We start from the raw sequence: 24,594 nt of genomic DNA, 5'->3' as shown, positions 1-24,594 counted from the left end.
CTGATCATATATTAAAAAGTACTGAGGAGCACTAAACTTTCCATTGTGAAAACAAAATGGAAAACTTGGCATACCTTCCAAATGTTCAAATGGAACAGCACAGAGAGCATCCTGAATGTTTCCCAAGCATTCTTCATTGCAATCTTGGATTTCCCTTCTCTGCAAAGAATTTGATTCTTCTTTCTGGACTGATTCCAATATTTTTTCTACAGGTTTATTACAGTCACCTCTGAAAAGTTAAATAGATGTTATTTATTTTCTATACCACCCTCCCCGAACGCTCAGGGTGGTTTACACAAAATGGGAATAGTACAATTAACTCAGTTTATAAGTGACGTGGTAACAACAATAGCAATAACATAGTGATAATAATAAACATTGTAGAACAGCAGAATACTAGGAACATTGATTCGCTCGTACTGAGGCCCAGTGGTTTGAGTGGATCTGTAATGATTGTCGGAGGGAGACTTTGTGGGGGGGGGGGCAGTGGTTTGGATTGATCTCAACCAAATGCCTGGTGGAGGAGCTCCCTTTTGCAGGCCCTGCAGAACTGCTCAAGTTCCATTATGGCCCTGATCTCCTCTGGAAGCTTGTTCCACCAGGTGGGCAGCAGGATGGAGAAAGCTCTGGCCCTGGTTGAGGTCAAGTAGGCTTCCTTGGGGCCAGGGACCACCAAGAGGTTAAAGGTTATAGAGTGCACCCCTCATTGCACCCCTCTTTGAGGGGTGTAGGTAGAGAGTTGATCCCTTAGGTATACTGGGCCTAGACTGTGTATGGCCTTAAAGGTGTATTGCCATTGTATTACAATGCTACTTTAATTTTGTGCACTGTAGTTATCCATAAATTATGTAAATAGAGAAACGATATTCTTTAACTAATTCCAGCTTGATTAGTAAGAAAACACTGAGACTAAAGATTTTATAACAGCTGGGTGAAATATAATTTATTCAACATTTAGCTCCATCATTGAGAGAGGGAAGCACTAAGCGGTAGACTGTAGATTACTCATGTTCCACTGCTGAGGGAAATGGGGGGTGGGGAATACAGTTGTTTCAAAAATATGTTTCCAGTAGCAACATTTTCCAGTTCACTTTTAGTAACAAGAGCAGACTACCATATTTATTACTTGTTATTTGGTTAAAAGAGTCAAGAAGTAATTTCGTTTCATCAAGTAGATACAGAACTCTTCTAGATACCGAAGTGTATAAATAATTTCAGGACAGAAGTTAACTTGAGAAAAGGAACATCTATAATTCCACAGATATTTACATTCAGGAGTTTCAAAGAGAAATTATTTATTTCATATATACCCAGCTCTTCTCCCCAATGGAGACCCAAAGCAGTTTATATTGTTCTCCTCCGTTTTATCTTCACAATAACCCCATGAGGTAGGTTAAGATGGGTGTAACCAATGCCACTCAGTAAGCTCCAATGGATGAGTGGAGATTCAAGCACTAGTAACCCAGACCATTGTCTAACGCTCTATTTAGATACCATTCACTGAGACTGTTTAGTGCCTGTACTTTTCGCCCACCATCTGATGTATGAAGAGCAACAAGTGATGAAACTCTAAGCAATAATTCCTTACTAAGTGGACATAAAATATGCTGGCAAAAGACATGCAGACCATGAGGCATAGAGGTAACTTTTGATTCCCACAACACAGGTTAGCTCACAAATGTTTGCTACCCTAAATAGGGATGGGCATGGACCAGCTCATGAGCTGAATTTCATGATGAATTTGGCTGGTTCAACATTCACAAATTGCAATTTGCAGCATGTCAACCAGCACTAACACTCCACAAACTCTGAAACTGTTCCTAGAGGTTCTTCAAGGTTGGTGAATGAATACATTTCCAGAAATAATGTCTTGGTGCAATAAAATGTTTACCAAACTACAAAAGGAACAGAAGGAATCAGAATTCTCCAGCCTTGAAAACACTCCAGTCAGTTTCAAAACACTCAGTCTCAAGAGGTTCCCCCTGCCTTTTGCATTGGTTCCTGTGCTCTCTTCCTATTTCCTTACACAGAGCTTGCAAAACCCCCCTTGCTTGGATTTGTTGCGATTCTGTGCTCAAAAGAAGAGTCCTCTTAAGCTTGTAATATCAGTGGCACTGGGTTCTTCTGGGGCATTCTCCGTATTGTAACTGCAGGGGTTCTCTGATTTCACATTAGTTCATCTCTTGCTTCCATTGCCACAGCAGTACTGAATTCTGCTAGGCACTAACACATTGCACTTGTTCTGCTGTGCTTGCAACACATCCCCCTCCCCAGCTTCAAGTGTGATTTTGTGCTTCAAGTCAGTCCTGTTGAACTGGCACTGTCACAATGGCACTGGGTTCAACTGGGGGGGGGGTGTACTAAAAGAAATGACAGTTGCAGAGCAGTTGGAGAGTCAGCAGGAGATCCCCTGCTGGGGGACTATTCTATCATGTCACAAACCAAACCAGTTCATCTGGCCCCTAAAAGTCTGTGATTGGTTTGTGAACCATAGACAGTCCCACCATGAAACAAACCAAATTTTCCTCTGTTTCTAAATGGCTTACCAGTTAGTCAAAGAAACTCAGTTTGTGATTTTGTTAAATATGGGGTTCATTTTTAAGATAAACAGATTAAATCAATAAGACTTTCATGATATTAACTACCATTTTTGAGAATGGGAAATTTAAAAGGCATTCAATACTACTTAAATTGCTGATTTTACATAGTCGATTTGTCAAAGAAAAATCACTGAGACACCGAGACTGAGACATCAGTCTGAGACACTGAGAAAAACATTTTTCTTACATTGTATCTTGTAAGGTAAGTGTAAGATTCTTCCTTGGATCACAGGCAGATTCACCACAGCTTGATGAAGGTGACTGAACAGACAATCTCTCTTCCATATAAGATGCTTGATCACAAAGTCTACATTACAAATAAATAGTTTGTCAGTTACTCAATAACTTTGTCAGTTTCCCAGTATGTGTATGAGAACAGCAGTTTCAACAATATGTAAGGAAGGCATAACAACTATTTGCTTTATTAGTAAGTTTCAGTTATGCAGGTATATTAACAACTTTATTTGAGAACACTACAAAGCAACCTCTGATATCTGGCTATTCATGTTTTTCTTTCTGAATTTTCTAATTTTGCTTCTAATGACTTGGATCCCGAGTACTTGGTAGGAGCCTATGGCCAAATTATACTAAAGATTGCTGTTACAGAGATCTATAACTGAGGATGTATATGATATGAACTGCTTTAATTGGAAGATGATATATAGAAGGACAGGCCACTGAAGAAAGATTGTTGTTTGAAAACATGTAAATTATCTGGACACAGTTTGGCTTGACCCATCTTGAATCAAGTACTATCCTTAACACTATTTCACTCCCTTATATATTTGGGAAACAGCCTCTTGGGAGGAGACTGTCTGGGGCCCTGTCCGTCCAGGTCCACCCTGACTGGCCGTCCCCCTCCATCTCCCACCCTCCCTCCTTGCGTGCTGGAAGCTTTGTGGCCTGTGGACTCTATTGTCACACACAAGGAGAGAGGCAGTGACAGGGCTTTGCGGCCCGCAGGTACGGTACTGTTGGGAGGGAGCCGGGGGGGGGAGTTTGGAGCCTCCCTGCGGACCGCAAAGCCCTGTTGCCGCTGGTGGGGGCGGCCTTTCCACTCCCTGTAACCTGCTTTGTGGGCCAAGCAAGCCGTGGGCACCCTCTCATGTCCTCCTGCCTGCCTCCCCTTTCAAAGCCCATTTTTAAAATGGGATTTGATACTAGTATTGAATAAAAAGAAACCAAAACAAAATAAGACGTTTAAGAATTCTTTATTTGGAACTTCTTGAGCAAGCAAAATAAAAACATGAGTCCACTCGTTCCTTTAGAGACAAACAAAAATTATTCAGCATAAAATGTTGTGAGTTCATGTACACATGAAGCTGATGGAAGTGAACTCTGACTCACAACAGCTTCTACAGGAATACATTTTGTTGCTTTCAAGAGGTGCCAGTGGATCCTTTTATTTTTCTCCTATAGATTAACATAGCTACCTATCCTCTAGATTCTAGAGAAAAGAGACTCAATAGTTAGCAGACATTTTGTCTGTAAAATTCAGAAATACCATGTACCTCCCTTGTACATGGTACATTATGCAGTCGGCTCACTAAATTAGGTCCTGCTTCTGATTTCAGCACACATAGGGAAATAAAGAGTCCAAAATAACCTCAGATTAATTTTTGCTTGCTTCTTACTTCAACTCCTTATCACAATTAGATCACAAATAAAAACCTGATCAGTTTTATTTCAACAATTCAACAACATATTACTACATAATTATTCACAAATGATTTATCAAGCAGCAAGCCAGCCCAGTCTGACCGTCAAATTCAGAGACAATTTTAGACTAAATGATTAAGAGCTGTAAACAATCATGCACTCATTTTTCTTCACTGGTATCCCTTTAAACATTTTATCTAGAATTAAACAAATTTTACCTTTCATGACAACTAGTTTTTTGTCTGGCTTCAGTTGAAGCAGCTACTGGTAACCCAAGGCTTGACGCTATTGTAATATTGTCCCAAATATCACTGGTGCAATGAGTTAGTGAGTTGGCCAAAAAGCTTGGAATTGTTTCATCTGCAATGTACCTGAAGTCTTCCATAACAATGTGTCATATAACTTGTTCCAAAACTTTAAAAAACAGAAATTGGAAAAAAAACAGCAATATGGTATCATTAAATTACCTTTAATCTTTAATGTGATATATATAATTTTTATCACACAAACGTGCCTTATATTCCTTGCTTGATTATACTGAGAATCTATGCAAATTTATTCTACTACAGGAGCTTAATTTAATTAATAATATTTTTTGTCTTTGCTACTATCAAAACAGCAGAAACATAATTCAGAAAGATTACTATTTTTCTTTCAAAGTATGGCCTAGGACTTCCAAAAACAAAGGAAAACAATGTTGAAGGACTGGAACAGGCACTATATTGAAGGGGGAGGGGAAGCAGAATGACATTAGGGTCCAAAATTAGACCTATGGTTGCCAAAAAAATCTGTAACTGTAGTAAGATATTCAGATAGTCCACAAACACAAGTTTTAAATCCCCCCAAAATTGCAAACATTAGCTGTCAGGTACACAATTCTTCTCTTTAACTATTTTCAGTGCATGGCTCATCAGCTAGAGCCTGAGTTATATTTAGCTTTTAAAGCTGATCAGTATGGATTTCTTACATTCTCGAGTTCAGCACATATCATCAGTCAGATACAAAGGAAAAACAGCAACATACACCCCATTTCTTTAGATTCAGGTTAGTAGTCATGTTGATCTGAAGAGAAAAAAGTATGAGTTCAGTGGCACCTTTAAGACAAACCAGGTTTAATTCTGGGTATAATTAAGCTTTGTTGGTCTTAAGAGTGCCACTAGATTCAAACTTTGCACCATTTCTTCAAGTTCTTTGGTCAGCCATTGGGAACAGTTCAACCCATTAAAAATGTCATGTTCTGTCTCTTCTTTTTCCAAAAGAATGACCAACGAAAGTTCTTCAGGACGATGATAACATTTTAAAGCAGGTGCCTGTATTTAACTTGCAGTTGCCCATAAGGAATCCCACCTTAGCAGTTACAATCCAAGCCTGGAGCCTTCCCCTCTTCCTGCGGAGGCGCCTGGACAACTCAGAGAAGGCACCTATTTCCTCCTCCGTCCCCACCAAGGGAAAAGGTGCTTCTCCCCATCCCCTGAAGCGGAGATAGAAGTGCGGGCAAACGACAGCGCCCCCCCCCCCCGGGCATGCTTGAGTTTCCTCGCCTCCCAGCCCCCGCCAGGCGACCTCACAAGACGCGAAGGACGGACTAGGGCCGAGCGTTTGAATCACGCGGCTGAGGCGGACCTACCCACAGCAGCAGAGGAGCCCTTCAGAGCTCCAAACCGACGCGCTTTTTTTCTTTAAAGAGAGCTCACCCAAGTCAAGGCTCACGAACCGACGCGCGCGAAACACGAAACAGCCGCGGCGGCGTCACATCCCCCGCAGGCTCTTCGCCCCTCTCCGTCCAGCGGTAAATTCATCCGCACGAAAGAACCACCCCCCTTTCCCCGGCGCGCGCGACATTTCTCTTAAAAGCGAGCGGGGCGGGGGGGGGAGAGAGCGAAGCCACGGATTTCTATTGGCCCAAACGGGGGACCGGAAGAAAAGTCTTACGACTTTGTGATTGGACGAAGCGCGTGGAACGTCACCACTTTCAAAAGGCCTAGCACCAAGTGGACTTTCGGGTAGCAATGGAAGCTTCATGTTGGGGTTTTGTTTTTATCAGTCCGGTCAGCTAAAGATACAACGGCGTTCTCTTGCTTCGAGTCCTTCCACCGGATTCTCCAGTGAACATATTAAAGGTGGCGTTAAGTGGGGGAGGAGTAGAGAAGATGAACTTGTTATCCTTGAATTATAAACATGAAAAGTCCAAAACGGCAGTACGTTGCAGCAGGGATTGTGGTACTTTAATTTTCGTATTATAGAATCAGAGTTGGAAGGGGCCATACAGGCCATCTAGTCCAATCCCCTGCTCAACGCAGGATCAGCCCAAAAGCATCCAAGAAAAGTGTGTATCCAACCTTTGCTTGAAGACTGCCAGTGAGGGGGAACTCACCTCTTCCTCAGGCAGCCTATTCCACTGCTGAACTACTCTGACTGTGAAAAACTTTTTCCTGATAAATTCCAGCAGCAGCTTTGGAGCGCCTTTTATAGGACGTATGAGATGCATCTCCCTTTAAATATGGAGCCCGGGGGTCCCCGGAATTGCGGTACGCCTCCAAACTAGACTCTCAAATTTCCAAACCTGGATCAGGTAACTTTACCCCCTGCTGGTGGCCGAGGGTTGACCCAGCAACCTTAAGTGTGCAGGAAAGCTCACCCCTTGAATAAATCTTTGCCGGTCTTAAAGGTGCCATCGGACTCATGTTTTGTTGAGATACACAAAAATTATATTCCGGTAGGTTGCTTGTTTCTCTGGAGCAACAGAACAAATTTGGAGTCCAGTACCACCTTTAAAAGAGCCTCTTGTGGCGCAGAGTGGTAAGGCAGCCGTCTGAAAGCTTTGCCCATAAGGCTGGGAGTTCAATCCCAGCAGCCGGCTCAAGGTTGACTCAGCCTTCCATCCTTCCGAGGTCGGTAAAATGAGTACCCAGCTTGCTGGGGGGTAAACGGTCATGACTGGGGAAGGCACTGGCAAACCACCCCGTATTGAGTCTGCCATGAAAACGCTAGAGGGCGTCACCCCAAGGGTCAGACATGACCCGGTGCTTGCACAGGGGATACCTTTACCTTTACCACCTTTAAATTTATCCATTTAGCAAAATTAAACAGAATATGGCTATTACAAGCTATCACTGTACTTAGTTCAGTCTACAAAGAAATACCACACATCTGCTTAATGCATTTCATGGCAGGTTGACCCTTTTAATGTTATTTTCTTTAAGTGTTGGCTAACTGCAAACCCATCCATGACTTGAACAAGTGTTTAAGACAACCCTCCCATATAAAATAATTTGGTAAAATAGGGGGAAAGTTGTGGTTGTTTGCAAGATTTTTCTCATATACAAAAAGGTACTTTAGGCATGGAAATAGTAAGCTGCTAAACAATTACATTCATAACCACCAGAGTTTTCCAAAAGTTATTTGCATCTGTACAATGGACAGTAGACCATGGCTATATTAGAATAGGTTGCATTTAGCTGCTTAACATTAGCTGCCTTTATTTCAACCACTCTGTGTTCCTTTAAGTGTTAAAACCCAAGCAGGATTATTTAAAAGAAATGTTTTTCTACAATAAACTTGTTCTGGAAATTTAGTCATATGCTGTAGTTATAAACAGCTCCACTTGGTGGAAAGAAAAACTGACTAGACCATTGTGGCGACAGCAATAATACAAGCAAGCTATGACTCTCAGGGGCACCAGTCTTGTTTCCTGAAGAGCAGCCTGCCTCACCCATCTATATACAGTACACAAGAAACCAAGAATTTTCAAAAGCTGCCAAGAGGGGCTGTAGAGGCCATCTTCTCCAACCCCCTGCTCAAAGTAGCATCAAGCTAAAGAATCTCTGAGAAGCATTTGTCCAGTCACTGCTTGAAGTCACTGCTCCACCTTCCTAGGCAGCCAATTCCACTGCTGAAAAAAAAAAAAATACCTAAAATCCAGCCAGTATCTTTCCACCCATAATTTTAAAATTTCACCAAATGTCCCATCCTCTGCTAACTAACTGGAACAGTTCCCTGCCCTCCTCTAAGTGAGCCTTATTGCATGATGTGTCTGCTTCTCCCCTTAAAAAGCATAATTTGAATGCTTTGGACTCAACCAAAGCATGTCACCAGCTCTAGGGTGCTCCTTCATGGTCAAATTGTTGAAAAAGGCTAGCCTAGAGGAAAGGTTGCAAGTTTTCTGGAATTTACAGTATTTTGCAAAGATGCAATTAGGAGCTCTCAATAGTTTTTACTCAATGACTGTTCAGTTCCATGATCCAACAGCACAAGATGTTAATTGATCATTGCTTTGTTCCTCATTCCAGCCCACCCTGCAGATTCAGAGTAAGATAATATCCTGAGGATATGGACCTGTACAGACTACAAGCCACAGGGGTTGGAAAGGCTGCAATGAAAAGGGGGAAGGGACAAAAGCACCTTTTCCCCATCCCCAAGCATCTACTGGTCCACATAAGACCAACAACCCAAGGATCAGTTTTCTTAAGTTCAGAAAGGGCTCCTTGGAGGACAGGGCCAAAGAAAAGATCTATGACTGATCAGTGGACATAGATTGCTGTATCCAACCCAATGGGTCCAACAACAATTAAGACTTCCTTCCTCTTTTCCTATTGAACTTCTAAAGTTTTTAGCAATGGCATGTGGAAAAAAGCTATCTCAGCAAATAGACCTAATTATTGCTCTACAAGTATACCTTTTAGCCAGCTTATCCCAAGGTGACCAAGAAATGGTAGCTCTTCTTTTCTAGAGATTTATTATAAAGAGGTTCAAGACAGCCCTGAAAGGCTTTCCGTTGTTCCTTGTGCTATCCCCAACTCGAGTTCAGGTTGGTGTCATTTTCAGATGCTGAATGGCTGAGCAGAGTAGGGAAAATAGCTAGAAGAATAAAGAATGGCAACCAATATTCAGCCAAACTGTCTCTTAATAAATGTAATTTAAAGAAAAGCCAACATATTACATACTTATCAAAGTGTTTTATTAGCCCATTTTATAAAACAGTGTAGTGTAAATAGTTTTATGCAAGAAGGTGAATTTTTAGAAATTACTAAAGCCTTTGACTTCTGTTTTGAATGCAGCATGAACAATGTCCTCTACCTCAGTGATCCATTTCAATACTCATAGACAGTGCAAGAAGAGATGCAAAGATCTTGTTACCTAGTAATTGTGTTGCTGGTGCCCAAGAATTTGAAATATTTCCCCCTCTCATTCTAGAATAAGATATATTACGAAATTGATGAATATCAAAATAAACCATTAAAAAGCAAAGATCACAAGCAACTGAGTATTAAAAAATGAGGAAATAAGCATTTGAATTAGTCTGTGTGGGTTACTTGTAATTAGCACTACTTCTTTGTTTCATTATAGTTCAAAAGGGCTGATGGGTAAGTCTATTTCCTTGATGGAAGCACACTAACTTGCTGGATTTCAGATACTATGTTTTGGTTTACCAAACACATCTTCCAAAGACTTAATTCAGAAGGGAAGAGGCAAAAAAATAAAACACCGAAGCAGCCAGAAAATGAAGCATTTTAACAAGCATCTAGATAAGGCCCATTAGACAGCTTTAAATGTGTATTAAACCCCTTCATTTTCCCGTAACAGGTTAAGAGGTCGAGAGATATATCGTCTGCGAGGGTGAGGATACTGGAGATTGGCAGGGTCAGCATCACAAGAGTGCTCTATCAGAGGAGGAGGAGGTAGGAGCTGGGCATAACTGGACCACCTTGATCCAGCCCGTGGGGAATCCAGAGGGGGAAAGAAATACCTGAAAACAATTAAGACAGGAACACCAACAAAAAAAACACACACACACAGAAGAAAGAGAAAAGTAGTAAATACAAGGAGAACCAAAGGGGAGAGACACATGCTGGAAAAAAGGCTTTAGTAAATCCATGCTGAAAAAGAAAAAAAATCAAGATACGATGGCAAAAATAAAGTACCCAATTCCAAAAAAAAGTTGTTTGTGGAAGTGTGGAAATTGCTCCTTAAGAATACAGTCACAAGGGATAATGCATTTCAGAAAGGAATAAGTTAATTCCTAACAATTATAAACACCTTTGATAATTCAATTTATAAAACTATGTAACTCATTAACATAGCTTTTAGTAACACTTCCAGGAAACAGGGATTAATTATGCATGTACATAGGCTGTATTTCCATTCAGTTTATATTAACTTTACTGCACATTTTATAGAAGAGATATGTAAAAACAGGTTGTTTTTACAATGCTTAGATTTCCACAATATACAAAAAAAGAGTTCCCTTTCTATTGAAATACAATTTGCGTGCATATTTACATATTTGTGGAGAAAACATGAGAAAAAAACCCAAACCTGTACTAAATTAGACAAAGGATTATGCCAAGTCACATTGTTTGTCCTCCACTTTTTGAGACTTACCCGTAATATTAAAGACACCAGTTTGTCATCTTTCTCAACTTTGAAAATTTGGAAACTTTTATAGAACAGAATGGTTTAGTACAATTTAGAGACATGACACATTTAAAGCTCCATTTACACACCACGTTTTAACAGTGTAAAACAAGGTAGTTCCTTGCCACGTCCTACCACAAGTTCCCAGGTTCTGCCAGATATTTCAGTTTATTCCAGGGCAAAAACACAGTCATTACATGGGATGCAAAGCTTGAAGCAATGGATAATTCCCAGAGTAACCTGAAAATATTCATGGGGGGCGTCACCACCAAAATACTATGATGGAGTTTTATTATTCCATGGGATCATGCCCTAGCCATTGGCAAAAATAATTCTAGCACAATGCAATGCAGAGTTAGTCCAGTCTAAGACCACTGAAATCAACAGGCCTTGACAGGAGCAACTCCACATAAGGTTGCACTACTAGTTAACTACAGTATTTTTTTCCCTTCAAAATAGCACTTAAACTGATAAACAATAAATGTAAAATACCAACTGTACATGCATCAAATGACCATGTTATTCACATTGTCTAAGCATTCTTTGTACATTACAAATTCATTTGCAAAGTTGTAATGTTGGGTAACTAGCTGAACACTTCAAGATGCAGGACAACCAAAAGAAATTTAAAGAAAACCAACTAGTTGCAGTGGCTTCACACTACAATTTCCTCTCCTGTCAGTTTAGGAAACAAGGATAGTAATCCTCATGGAATCCCTCCCATCTCCAACATTTGTTTTTGGTTTTTTGAGGGGGGGAAACTGTCTTTGCAAGAAGCTTGTTTATTTTCCCAACAGTTCCAACAAAATCATACTGTGCTGGCTAGTAGAATTCATATTACAGTGCTTTTAAAAAGAGCCTTTTGATTTGCATTTAGTAGTAGGCAGACTGCTGGTGTCTTGGGAAGAGATCAAACGGCGTTGGGGAGGGGAAAAAGGAGTTCGCTTTCCATTCCTGTGTGCATGCAACAAGCAGCAAAACAGCAAAGTTACTCCAGTTAGCTTGGTATCAGCTGTGCTTTCTGTTAAAGGACATAATACAAATGAAGAAGGAAAAATGCATCACAATTTTAGACACACATTTGGTTATAAGCACAATAAGAATACTGTAAAGCAGTATTTAATAGGTTTATTAAGTTTTAATCATTTCAATCACTTTATTACTTTCCTGTTAAACACAATGAATTTGATCTTCAAAAATGTTAGTAGTGTTACTAGAGTTTACCAAACACTGAGCCCTAAATTACTATCCAATAACATACCTTACCAGTATTTCTAATTGTCACCATTTCCATTTGTAACTACATAGATTCTACAGGGAATTAATTACAACATGTCAATTTTTATCCTGATTCCCTTTTTTGTTTACAGTTGGGAAAGCCCATCATTGCCAAGCATTCATTGCTTCTCACTGCACAGCTGTGCCCCAGCATTCATTACTTTACCTAAAAGGACAATGCCTAGTGGGATAAAGGACTGCCACAGCACTCCAGCTGACACTATAGGCCAGCTGCAAAGTTCCTCTCCTCTTCAGCAGCTGCTTCCAGTCCCTGTAAATTCACTGCCTGAGTCAGAGAATTAATAAACAAGGAGGAAGATTTTTAAGTGGCAGCACCAAAGAGATGTTTGGGAATTGCAGCTCTGCTCTCTCGTTTGCCAAAACAAGCTGCCCTCGCACCAAGAGTTGTAACTAGGGGTGAGCACTTTGGCTCAGTTCGGCCACCTCGACAATCACCGAAGCCAAGGTGGCCAGCACTGTGGCACAGAGAGGAGGGGTGGCGGCACATTAGCTGGTGGCTCTACACCTGCATGCAGCTGTCAGCAGGCACAGTGGCAGCGCTGCTGCCCCACCTCTCTGCGCCTCGGCGCTGGCTGCCTTGGGCTTTGGTGATCACTGAGGCAGCCGAACCGCTCACCCCTAGTTGTAAGTCTGCCACTAGGACATCAGCATGACAGAAGCTAGCCTTCATGGCTTGTGGCAAAAGTCCTGGGAGATAGGCTTACACTGCAAGCTCTGGGTTGAATCCCTCGAATGCCAACATTATGATTGCATCCAAATTCCAGGGGCAGTGCTAGAAAGTTCACTGTCTGACAATGGTTCCTTTCAGGGTCATGTCTGTAAGGGCAGGGAAAGGCCTCAAAGACTTTGTAGTTTGCATTACATAAGTGGTTGAAGAACAGGATGGAAGGAGAGTCACTCCCAAGACGTCTCAGGAAGTGGCAGAAGACAAGTCAAAGAGACCTTGGTTGAGAAGCAACAGGATAATCAGCGATTTCAAGTTGTTGCAATGTAACAAGAATCAGAACATCTTTCTGAAATACTCAAATGTCTCAACATTTGTAGGTCTGATAACTGAAAGTGCTTTGTTTTGTTATACACTTCACAGCAGTGTTAGGACTAGAACAGCTGAACGACCTGCTAGCTACTGATGCAGTATTCTTATTAATAAATTCACATATAAAAATGAGACTCACTAAAGATTTTAAAGCTAATGTTTACAGAAGGGGGAAGAAATTAAACCGCAAAGAAACTACCTGCCAGCAGATGTCCCATTGACTGAATTCTGGAGGCTTGGGTTGGCTGTGCCCAAAGGAGCATTAAAAACTCCCTGCTGACTGGAGCTAGCATTGACTGGACTTCCATTGCCTTTCAGAATTCCAGTGCACTTCCAGTTGTCCATGTAGTTGGCTGGAAGTGGGGAAGAAAACAAGCACATAATTCAGTTACATTAGTTTTTGCTTACACTGAAGTCACAATATGCTGCCTTTTAAAGCCTTTTTTTTTAAAAAAATAATGGATCGCCATAGCTTGTTCAAACAAAGTGAAGCAAATTATTATGGCATATGTAACTATTCCTCAATTACTTACTCTCACCTGGAACCATGCCCTCAGGCAGAAGAAAGAAATCAGTGTTGCTCTATTAACAACGCAGGCTGCTCAAATCATTTAGCTATTTGTAAAGCAGTAGCTCCACATTTATTCTGAGAATAGTTCACATCTCTGACCTCACTAGGAAAAAAATGGTTCGTGTCAAAAATTGCTGAGAAAGCAAATAACTTGTCAGTACCTGGACATTTAAAAGACTTTTGACAAGGTACCTCTCATCAAAGACTCCTGAGTAAACTTAGTAGTCATTTCTTGTGGATTAAAAACTGGTTAAATGACAGGAAACCAAGATAGGAAACAATGGACGGTTTTCAAAATGGAAGGAAATAAGCAGTAAGATCCCACAAGGATCGATATCGGGGCCAATACTAATTAATTTATTCATCAGTGATCTGGAACTAGGGGTGAGTAGTGTAGCAGCCAAGTTTGCAGATGGCAACCAATTATTCTGGCTGGTGAAAAGCAAGGCTGACTGTGAAGAAATCCAAGAGGACCTCCCAGACTGGGTGACTGGGCAGCAATGCAGCAAATGAAGTTGAGTGGCAAATGAAGCTCAGGGTTGATGCACATTGGGCCAAAAATAATCCCAAATTCAATTATAGGCTAATGGGGTCTATACTTGCTGAGATTAAGAAAGAAAAAAATCTTGGGGTCATAGTGTATAACAATAAAAGTGTCAACCCAGTGTGCTGCAGCAGTGAAAACGGCAAACTCTTTGTTAGGGGATTATTAGGAAAGTGACTGAGAATAAAGCAGCTGATATTATAATGCCCCTGCACATATTTTTGGTGCAGCCTCATTTTTGTACAGTTCTAGGCCCGTATCTCAAAAAAGGACATTGCAGCACATGAAAAAGTACAGAAGAGGGAAACTAAGATTAGGAAACATTGAAGAGTCTTGGACTTTTCAGTTTCCAAAAGAGATGACAAAGGGGAGACATGTTAGAGGCTTATAAAATTATGCATGGACAGAGTTGACAGAGATTTCTCTCTCCCAAAATATTAGAACTCAAGGGCATCCAATTAAACTGATGGGCAGTAGGTTAAGGATGGACAAAAGGACTTTACACAGAGAGCAATTAAAAATGTGGAATTTGCATGGGAGGGCGATATAAAAAATTAAGGAGAGAGAGAGAGGTTTAAAGGAGGGATAGATCATGAATCTATCAATGGGTACTAACCATGGTAGCTGAAGGGAACCTCCACATTCAGAGGCCAGGAGGCCTCTATGCCCTGTTGCGGGCTATCTAGAGGAACTGCTTGGCCACTGTGTGAGACAGAATGATGGGTTAAATGGCCAATTGGTATGATCCAGCAGGGCTCTTGTGTTCTAATGTGGGGTAGTTCTCATCCACAGAGCGCAGAAGACAGGAAGGCCCCAAAGGCTTTCCTGCTCAGGCTGAAGTCTGAATCCAGGCAGATCTTTCTCCTATCCTCAGAATTCAAAATAGGAAGCTTCTCATTCACAGGTTAAAAAAGAACATGCAAACAAAGGCCAAATATCTGCAGGGTCTTTACACCAATTTGGGAAAGCTAAATTTTTGTTTTCTTTCTAAATTATCAAGCTCAACTAATCCAGTGTTATTTAGATTTCAGTGTACAGTACCACAACTATTCCAATGAAAAAATAATTCAACTGTTGAAGATTTATTTAAATTCTGCTGTTTACTTATGAGGATCAGACTCCACTTCTTATGATCAGATTGTAACCACTGCAAGAGCTATGCAGATAACGAACACACACTGCCAGGAAGTTCCATCAAAAGAATTTTGTATTTTGAAAACTCAAGGGCTTTTAAAGGCATGATTATGCATTACTTCATGGCTCTCTCACCTTTCCACAGCCTTACACATCCATCATCTCCTGATGAGGCCAGCACTGTGCCTGTAATGTTCCAGCTTACACGCCAAACTTGGGAATTGTGGTTATCAAACTGTGCCACTAACTGAACTTCAAATTTTGTCAGTCCAGATGAAGTAGTCAATTCTTTTCTATTGAAAAAGCAAGCATTGAATGTTAACAGGAAAGCAGAGTCTGTCTGAAATACATACATCACAAACATATATATTCGTTTAGAATACTTATTATAGAGAAGAAACTCTGAAATAAATGTGGCTGTTCCTATTTGCATGATCATTTTACAACACAATGCAGTACATTCATAAATCTGCTAGATTTGTAACCCTAGGGACAATTTATTTCACACTTCAAAGAAAAAGGTTACACAACTGTGTTCTCACATGACAATCATTGCAATATGAAGAACACTCCTGAGAGTAAGCCCCACTGAACAGACCCTGCTTAGGATGGGTCCTAAATCTTCTCATCACCTGTTTGTGGTTCCAACAACACACTCCTTAAAACTGGAGGTGATTGGCCCTTCGTGTGTGGGGGCATGCTCCACAAATAGGAAAAAGGCATCCGCCCAGCAACTGCTGACCAACCAGGACTGCCTTTTTCATGTTGGTGGATAAAACCCAAGCCAAAAGAGGGCTATGCGACTACACGCTTTCACTGAGTAACGTGTCTTTGCAGGGCTGCCCGCAAGAGGTTATGTCCCAGCCCCCAAGTCTGGCCTCACAAGTAACCCCTTTGCCAGAGGGAACACCGAGGAAGGCCTTCTGTGGCTGGCGCCTGCTTCCATCCACCCACCCAACCTCTTTGCAGCGAGCATCATGCCCCACCGAGAGGGAGCCCGGCTGCCTCCTGAAGCTACTACAGCCGCATTGTTGGGCCCCTCCTCAGAAAAGAGAGGAGCCCTAAGACCCCGATCATAAGAGCTGTTGGTTAAGTGCAGGCCACTGGCTAGCACCCACTGCCTCTCAGGATGCAATGAGCCTTACTATTCATATTTCCTTATAAAAGCTTACCTGATAGGCTTTAGCGTGAAAATCCGGACATCTTTAGTAGCTACAGCTAAAATATGAAAGGACCTTCCCAGGTTTGGAGCAAATGCTATATCATGTACAGGGTCTGTGACAGTCATAAGAGTTTCTGCTTTTGCATACTTCCTGAGAAACAACAGACAGATTCTTAAAAGCCAAATAAATTTGAATGCTTCCAAAAGTTTTTATTACACCACATTATTACTAGAGTCTCACATTACTAGATTCCCCCCCTCCCAGGGCCAGTGCTATTGCACTCTGGCCAATGTGACATCACTGGCCCTCCTCCTACCCCCCGCTATTAGAAATATTAGGTCGGGGGATGAGTGCTATGTAGGTACCACTATGTGTGTTGTTGAGTTTTATTGTATTTTGTGATATGATGTCTAGTTTTAATGGGGTTTTATTGGGTTTTCTATGACGGACTATTGTAACCCGCCACAAGCCAGTTTGGGAGTGGCGGGTAATAAATCTCATATAATAATAATAACAATAACAACAACAACAACAACAACAATAATAATAATAATAATAATTTTTAAGGAATGCTTTGCAATTCTAGAAATTATCTAAACACAGAAAATATTACTGTACATCTGTGATATGGCTCTCTTTAATGTGTCATGTTCCAAAGCGATCAATTGATCTGATAGGGAAGTATGAAAAAAAACACAACCATGTTGCAGTAAAGGAACTTTGTCAGCAAAGTGTTACTGCTGACTGCCGGATGGAATCAGCCATCCTGAAATGATAGATTTTAAATGTAACAGCTCTTTACTTTAAGACTAAAAATGCTTTCCAAGAACCTAATGTTTATTTATGTTGCTCCTATGCTGCCTGTCCAGAGCCCTATAAAAGGCAGTTTACAATTGAACCCATGTCATAATATTAAAAACAAGGCATTAATGTCCATTAGGTTGGATTCAATAGTTCCATTAAACAGAAGAAAGACCGCTCACTTAACTCTTTGGATCTAACCCAGTATAATGAAAGTTCTGTCTGAACTACTGACTTCCAGAAAGCTAATGCTTGTTAATTCTATATTTGTAGAATTGTAAAAATAAAGTAGTGTAGCCCAAGGAAAAACATACTTTACTGTCCATATGTTCCTTATTTTACCTCAGTAATAATTAATTCTTCCAAATTAATTGTAACTCTCTTACTACGAGGAGTACGAATTCTTGAACCAAAAAAAAGTTGTTTTCCTGGCAACACTGTGTACCTTGGCATGAGTACACAGGCTGGCATATAACCACCCGTTGTTATTTTTCCTACAGATGTATCTCCCCACCACCATCATTAAAAAAATAGTTCGTATGCTCACGCTTGTTCGGATTCTAATGTCAGACATTAAGCAAGTCAAAGTTAAAGCCCCACATTTTGTATTATTGTAACCCTTATAAACATTGATACTTGATTATTACGCACAACCAATGCTCTAACTACATTATGATGCAATTAAGGCCATCACAGAAATTCTCTCACCTGGTGTTTTCATTGTATTCATAAATCTGAACTTTTGCAAGGACATTTGGACTGCTGTCATCACTTCCTACAGCTATCATAGGAGCATGAGCGCGACAGCTGAAATTACAAAACAAAACATACTTACAGGGGGAATTTAAGGATATAATTCCTAAATTATTACCTGCCAAACAAGCATCCACAGATGACCCTAAAAGAGTAACCCTGTGAATATAACATTCAAAGATTCCTTTTAAATTGCAAGGTCTCTTTTAACAGAGAAAATATTAATTTTACCTTGCACAACAAGCATACAAGCCTTTGGTCCCGTGCCCCCCTTCAATCACTCCTGAGACTAGTGGTATGTATGCTGAGGCTTGTAGACAACATCTACACTTGCCATCAAACAAGAGTCATACGTACTTCCACCCCTGGGATGAGGTCTGCATCTCAGGAAGGCTTACAGTTTACCCATCCTTTCAGCAGCAGCTATTTCAAGGTGGGAACCAACTGCCAGCCACAAGCCTTTCTGGGCAAGGGCCTTGCCCCCTTTCCTGAACTATGGGGCAGGTGAAACACTGGGTAACATGGTCAGACGAGTCACAGAGGTATATGAGAGCCACACATGGCTTCCAAACTAATAGGTATATACCAATGACCTACAGTCTCAAGGGAAGTAATAACATACCTTGAAGGATTCCACGAAATACAACTGCAACTTAGTTTACATGAAATTTCATGCTGAAGGGACCACTGACTGAGATTCATAACATCTGGAGCTTCATATATCCTAACAACGCCATCTGCTGAACATGTTGCTAGCATAAGACCCATATGCTTGGGAGCAAATTTTACATCTGTAACTGACGTCCTACTGTCTACCAGAGTAGTCCTCTTCACCTAAAAATACAACATTATTTATTGATGAATTATTATGGATTACATAAAACTGGATATCAATGGACAACAATGAAGTCATTATAAATACAATAGTTTATATACAGGTTAATAACCTTTGGTTGGGAAATAGTCACCCCTTTCCAAACACCACTGAAAGGTCAAACCACTACCCCCCCCCCACAGACACTTTGGAAGAGTGAAGCAGGAAAACCATGTTTTCCTTGTAAGCCCAACCCTTCCTTGCTCTTTGTGTCTTTTGCTACCTTCCTGATCAGTATGAGGGCTTTCCATTTTTTTAAAAAGGGAATAATTTTGTACTTCATTTTTAAAAAAATACTTAACTTTAAGGTTATCACAAAAATGTTCAATCCATCAATGGCAACAAAATAATCCAGAATGTGAAACCCCCAAGATATTCACACGTCACTCACCCAATGACTCTGTCCTCGCAGTTTATCGTTTGACTCTCCCACTATTTCTTCCCACACAGCAGCCGTTCTGTCAAAAGAGCAGGATGCCAAGACTTGTCCAAACTCTGGGTGCGCCCAGGTCACACGCCACACAGAACCACTGTGCGTCTGCAAGATTAAAAACTTGAAATTTAGACTAAACACCCTGGTACCAAATATTTCAATCTATGTAGCTACTCAAGCTTTGACAGGAAAAATGTCCTCCCAAAAGAAATTCTTCCCGTATCATAAGTCCTTAGTTTGCACTGAGGACCTGAGGAGATGACAGAGAGTGCTGAGCTCTGAGGGAAGCAAAACTAGTGTGGGACACACATGGCTTCTGCCTGGTCAGAAGTTCTATATAGCAGGGGATATTATAACACTACAAACCATAGCCTTTGAAACAAGTAAATTATATTTTTTACAAAGTTGAATATGGGAGACATCTCCTCCAAGATTTTGTAATGCACAAAAATCTGGTAAAGAGAATCTGTGTTCCCATTCATCTGGCAACTGACCCTAGCAATCAGATTTATGAAGATATAGACTGAAATCTGTAACATGCCAATGTATATGTACAGAGGGGAGAGTGCTGCATATTTAAGCAGATAAATATATGTTTCACTACAGACACTCTGAAAATTCCAGCCCATTACTTTGGAACAATACATCATTATATAAACTGTGTCAGCATTAAAAAAAAATTAAGAAATCAACATGCGTGGTGAGCTCCAATACTAGAAATACACTTTCAGTAGAACGTGTACCCTTCACACTTCTGGTTATTCAGAGGTATGTCTGGCCACTTGTTTGTTTATTGTAAATTGGGGTTTTTAATGTATTTTAACGTTTTATTCTGTGAACCGCCACTGGTTCTTAGGAAAAGTGGTGGTATATAAATCAAAAAATAAAAAATTAATATCTATTCCATGTATTTCCTTGCTATTGTCAGAATAAAACTCTTACCTTCCAGCTAGCAGTACAATGCCATTCTCCATTTTCACCTTTATCCCAAACCTATTAAGAAACCAAACAATTATGCCCAGAAACTACTCCATAAATCAGCTTGTGAAAACTCCCAGCACTCCATCTGAAATTCTGTACACATTTATATAGGAATAAGCTATAATGAACTTGGTACAACTTTCTTCTGATAAATATGTAGAGTTGGTTTGATGTTTAAAGTGGAATTAGGCCTATCTATAAGAGATTCTAATCATTTTTAATGCTGTATTTTCCTTGGTGAATATAAACCAAATATCAAATAACTGATTTGAACATGCATAATTATTTTACAAAATATTACATAAATATGTCGCAAAACTATGAAGAAGCTATGAAGAGATATTAACTTGGAACACATAACCAAATCAGGAATTTGGGTGAATTCAAATTCCAGCTCAGCTGAAATCTTGGGACAGTCACTCTTGCCTAGCTTATGTTTCAGGAATGCTTTCAGTACAAAATGATATACACAGCTTCTTAAAGGAAAGGCAGAACAAAAATATAATAGACAACAAATATGTAAAGGAGGAAGAACCAAGCATGTGAATATGAAAATTTTAGTGCATACAACTGTTGTTCAAAGCTGCAATCCTCTTCGCCATAATAGTTTCTCCAGCATTACCTTTCAAATCTGTTTACTTTGAGAAATTTGTAACTTGAATAATACTGGAGTTGCTCAACAATACACAGGGCTGCTTATTAAAGGCTTCAGTATATACATGCTGATTTATCTATTATTATTATTATTATTTCGATTTATTTCCCGCCACTCCCAAATGGCTCGTGGCGGGTTACAGTGTCTTAAAAACCCCATTAAAACCCCCCATTAAAAGACTTTAAAATGTCACAACATGGCGGCACAATAATAAGATCCCCTTCCTACCCCCCTTCCTAAAAAAGGGGGGTGGAGGAGAAGGAGGTCAACGATGTTCAAGAAGAAGCCCGGGGGAGAGCAGTCGATGTACCCCAGCAGCCCCAACCTCAACCATAGACCTGGCGGAAGAGCTCCGTCTTGCAGGCCCTGTGGAATGTTGAAAGGTCCCGCAGGGCCCCCAGCTCTCCTGGGAGCTCATTCCACCAGGTGGGGGACAGGACTGAAAAGGCCCTGGCCCTGGTCGAGGCTAGGTGTGCTTCCCTAGGGCCGGGAACGACCAGAAGATTCTCACTCGTAGAGCTCAGAGCCCTGCGGGGGGCATAGGGAACCTATGTACCTAATGGGAAACTAGAGAAGTCCGTGGACTATTTCCTCCTCCTTTCATAGGTTATCACTTTTAAATTGCTATAACATCCAGTCTGAATAACTAGAAAGTTTGCACACCATATTATCATTTTTGGAGCTTTTGTTTATTGATTTTGTTACTATAGCTACCTACACATTATTGTTTTCATACAACCAACTACACTTCAGGACTTTGTCACCAAAAACTCCGTCTAAACATCTGAAATAAAAAGGCGCCCCTTTCGAACAGCTGGGCAAGTCAAAGGTTTCCTTCCTTCTTCCCTCCCCATCATACAAAGTGACATTTTTCTTCCCTTGTAAGAATTCTGGTTTACAAGTTGCAGCCCGCAGCTCTAAAATTGTTTGAAGCTAAGTCAATGGCACAACTGCTATATGGTGCGCAGCTAGGTCCTTATTCCAACTTTGCATTATTGGAATCTGTACAATCCAAATTCCTAAGAGCAGCCATCCAAGTCCCGAGATGTGTCTCCAGTGCCGCCTTGCAACTTGAGACTGGCCTTATGAAGGTGGAGGCAAGAGTATGGTTAAACATTCTCAATTACTGGCTTAAAATCTCTTTTTTCCCCTGTGGATTAGCTTCTTTGATAATGAAGGATGACTTCCAGTCTTCATGGAAACAATCGGTGAGGGGGAAAATCGCAGCTTTGGGATTTTCTCCAGAATTTCTGGTTCGGATGGCCTATGACCAAGCTAAAGAGGTTATCAAACAGCGAGTAGTGGATATAGAACGCCAACATGATCTAGCGAATACCCCTGCCTTCATTGTTAGTGAAGGCTACAGGTATGTCACAGCTCCCTTGGCTTATTTAAAGAATCTTGAGGTGCCTAGCCACCGGAGGGCTCGTTGCAATGCCCTTCCCTCAGCTGTACTTGAAGGGAGATACAAGAAAACTCCCTATGGTGAAAGGAAGTGCCCCTGTGGCTCTGGTCAGATAGAAACATTGGAACATATCCTTTTGTATTGTCAGTTTTATGATGACATACGTTCCATATTTATCACACCATGGCTACATAGAGTCCCAGGGTGCTCAGGACAATTTTATATCTCCCTGCTGCTCACAGACACAAATGGTTCCATCGCATATAGTGTCGCCAGGTTTTGTGCTGCAGCCATGAAAAGGCGGTGGAGGTTGACTAAAACTTAACAGACCCTGAGAGCATTTAGAACAATTTCCTATATTTCCATTTAATTCTAATTTATATTTTAGCAGACTCATAGTCTAAGTGTTTAACATAATGCTATTTTAGGAGTAAAACTGTGTTTTAGCCATATTATTTATGTAACTGTGAAATTGTTTTGATTTTGCTGGTCTATGACCGTAATAAAGAATACTACTACTACTACTACTACAAGTCGCAGCATGACCAGTAAGGGTTTCCGAGAGTAAATCCTTACCCTGCGTGGCCAGATCCACACCCCACAGAGTTGTAAGGCCTACTAAAAACGATGCACAAGGCCAGGGCCTAGGTCAACAAGTATTTTGGAAAGGGCAATGCCGCGAGTGGTCCCATCAAAACGGCAGGGGACTCTTCTGCCTACCCACTTTTCGCTCCCCGCCTAAGCCGTTTCGCAAGCAGAGACAGCAACGGAAGCGCCCCTTCGTTCCCCGCACCTTCACACTCTGGTCACTGGAGCAGGTCGCCATTCGCCGCCCGTGGAAGTCAAAGGAAACATCGTGGATGAGGTCGCGGTGATCGGCCGCAATGCTGCGCGCGACGAACATCCCGCCGAGGGCCCGCAGGCTGCAGCGGAGCTAGTTCCCCGAGGAGCAAAGCGTGGCGGGTCTCCCTGCCACGGAAAGCAAGCGCCAGCAACACCCGGCCCGGCCCCCCTTCCCGGGCTCTCGCGCGCACGAGGCTCCCCGGGGAGGCGTTGGGCGCGCGGCCTTGCCCCGGGGAGAAGCCAGCCAATCGTCGGCTTGCTTGGCGCCTGCGCGTTTCTCTCCGGAAGCGGCAGAGGCGCCCCTGATGGGAAGTGCTTTGTCGCCACGCCGCGGATCTGCTCCGGCGAGAAAAGGAGACGCGACAGCACGTGCTCGCTGTATTCTTCCCGGTGACTTTGTCCGCAAGTCCTTTGAGAATTGTTACAGGGCGTATCCCTAAAATTCGCTGTGAGAGAAGAAGAATCGGCTCCACTCTCCTTTTCATGCTTTCCCATTCGAACTAGACGGAAAGCATGAAAAGGCGGGTAAAGTCGGGTCACCCTCTCAACCGGTAACCGTCAATAAATAAATTACTTTTGGAGATACGGGCTTTCAACAGCGGCGAAGTATGTGGATGTATTCTCAGGGGTGTTCTCATGACAGCAAGGGTTTGGCTACAGTGTGAGGTTTTTTACAAATACCGATAACCTATTTGTACTTGGATTTACTTACCATGATTCTGCTCAAACGAAGCATTGACTTAAAAGGAAGAAGCTAACAAGTGGAGGATGCAGTCCTAAATCTGCTTGCCAGGAGTAGGGCTCAATGAGAGAGTACATGCTTGGCTGTATTCAGAAACAGGCCTTTATAGAAAACAGTCATCCAAGGCTGGATAGAGAAGTTGATGCTTTATATTTTTTACCAAATTATTAGTTTCTCAGAAAAAGGTCAATTTTGTTTGTGTTTACTCATACCTAAGTCTAAAATTTTCAATCCTCTTGTGTGCATGGAATTCCTGCTTAAATGAGAGGAACTTACTTTTGAATAACCTTGCATAAAATTGGGTTGTAAGAGAAGAAAAATGTCTTGGGACTGTGCTGGCATGGTGTTGTAGTTAAGAAATTAAACTAGAATCTGGGAGAGTCAGGTCTGAATCCCTACTTTGCCATGGAAGCTTCCTGAGACAGGTACTTGCTTTCAGCATAACCTACTCCTTAGAGCGGTTGTAAAGATAAAATGGAGAAAGGGAACATGAAGGGCAAAGCATGGTGATTCCTCTCAGGGGTTAATGTTATTAGCTAGAAGCTCTAGCCTGCAGGTGTTGTTGAATCAGCCTTCCTGCTGACAATATCCTTATCTCTTTCAAGGACATTTCAAAAATGTGGTAATTGGTTAATGGTGGGAACCTGTGTTCTGCTATGTAACTGGATGAGAGGGGGAAGCAGAAGT

At 41.4% G+C, this 24,594-nt stretch overlaps 2 protein-coding genes across 8 annotated transcripts in view; both read right to left on the bottom strand.

The window, feature by feature from the left end:
- The window catches only part of CEP192 (centrosomal protein 192), a 63,632-nt gene extending 57,496 nt beyond the window's left edge, over positions 1–6,136 (bottom strand). For 3 of the 5 annotated variants that reach the window (XM_077352817.1, XM_077352820.1, XM_077352821.1), the window contains exons 1-4: positions 5,954–6,136; positions 4,478–4,673; positions 2,788–2,907; positions 75–229 (exon numbers count right to left, since the gene is read on the bottom strand). In XM_077352817.1, the coding sequence (XP_077208932.1) occupies positions 75–229; positions 2,788–2,907; positions 4,478–4,644 (442 nt within the window). In that variant the 5' untranslated portion in view covers positions 4,645–4,673; positions 5,954–6,136. Of the gene's footprint in view, positions 1–74; positions 230–2,787; positions 2,908–4,477; positions 4,674–5,606; positions 5,714–5,886 lie in introns of those variants that run through there. The other 2 variants (XM_077352818.1, XM_077352819.1) reach the window with 2 other exon arrangements.
- Positions 6,137–9,199: 3,063 nt separating this feature from the next.
- On the bottom strand, positions 9,200–23,461 carry SEH1L (SEH1 like nucleoporin). Of its 3 annotated transcripts, none has more exons than XM_077352825.1 (9): positions 23,047–23,461; positions 20,224–20,274; positions 19,240–19,386; positions 18,597–18,808; positions 17,930–18,028; positions 16,430–16,570; positions 15,393–15,550; positions 13,208–13,361; positions 9,200–11,694 (listed from the first exon to the last, which is right to left on the bottom strand). In XM_077352825.1, exons 1-9 carry the CDS (start codon positions 23,224–23,226, stop codon positions 11,682–11,684), a joined length of 1,155 nt encoding a protein of 384 aa, XP_077208940.1. In that variant the 5' UTR covers positions 23,227–23,461; the 3' UTR covers positions 9,200–11,681. The 3 variants fall into 3 exon arrangements, with proteins under 3 accessions (XP_077208940.1, XP_077208937.1, XP_077208938.1); XM_077352822.1 differs by having other exon boundaries at positions 9,200–10,005; XM_077352823.1 differs by having other exon boundaries at positions 9,200–10,005; positions 23,116–23,459.
- Positions 23,462–24,594: the final 1,133 nt, after the last annotated feature.

The sequence above is a fragment of the Paroedura picta genome, chromosome 9 (genome assembly GCF_049243985.1).
Source record: "Paroedura picta isolate Pp20150507F chromosome 9, Ppicta_v3.0, whole genome shotgun sequence".
Classification (NCBI taxonomy): Eukaryota; Metazoa; Chordata; class Lepidosauria; order Squamata; family Gekkonidae; genus Paroedura; species Paroedura picta.
Note: the sequence above shows the minus strand (reverse complement) of the source record. Positions and strands in the feature narration are given on the sequence as shown.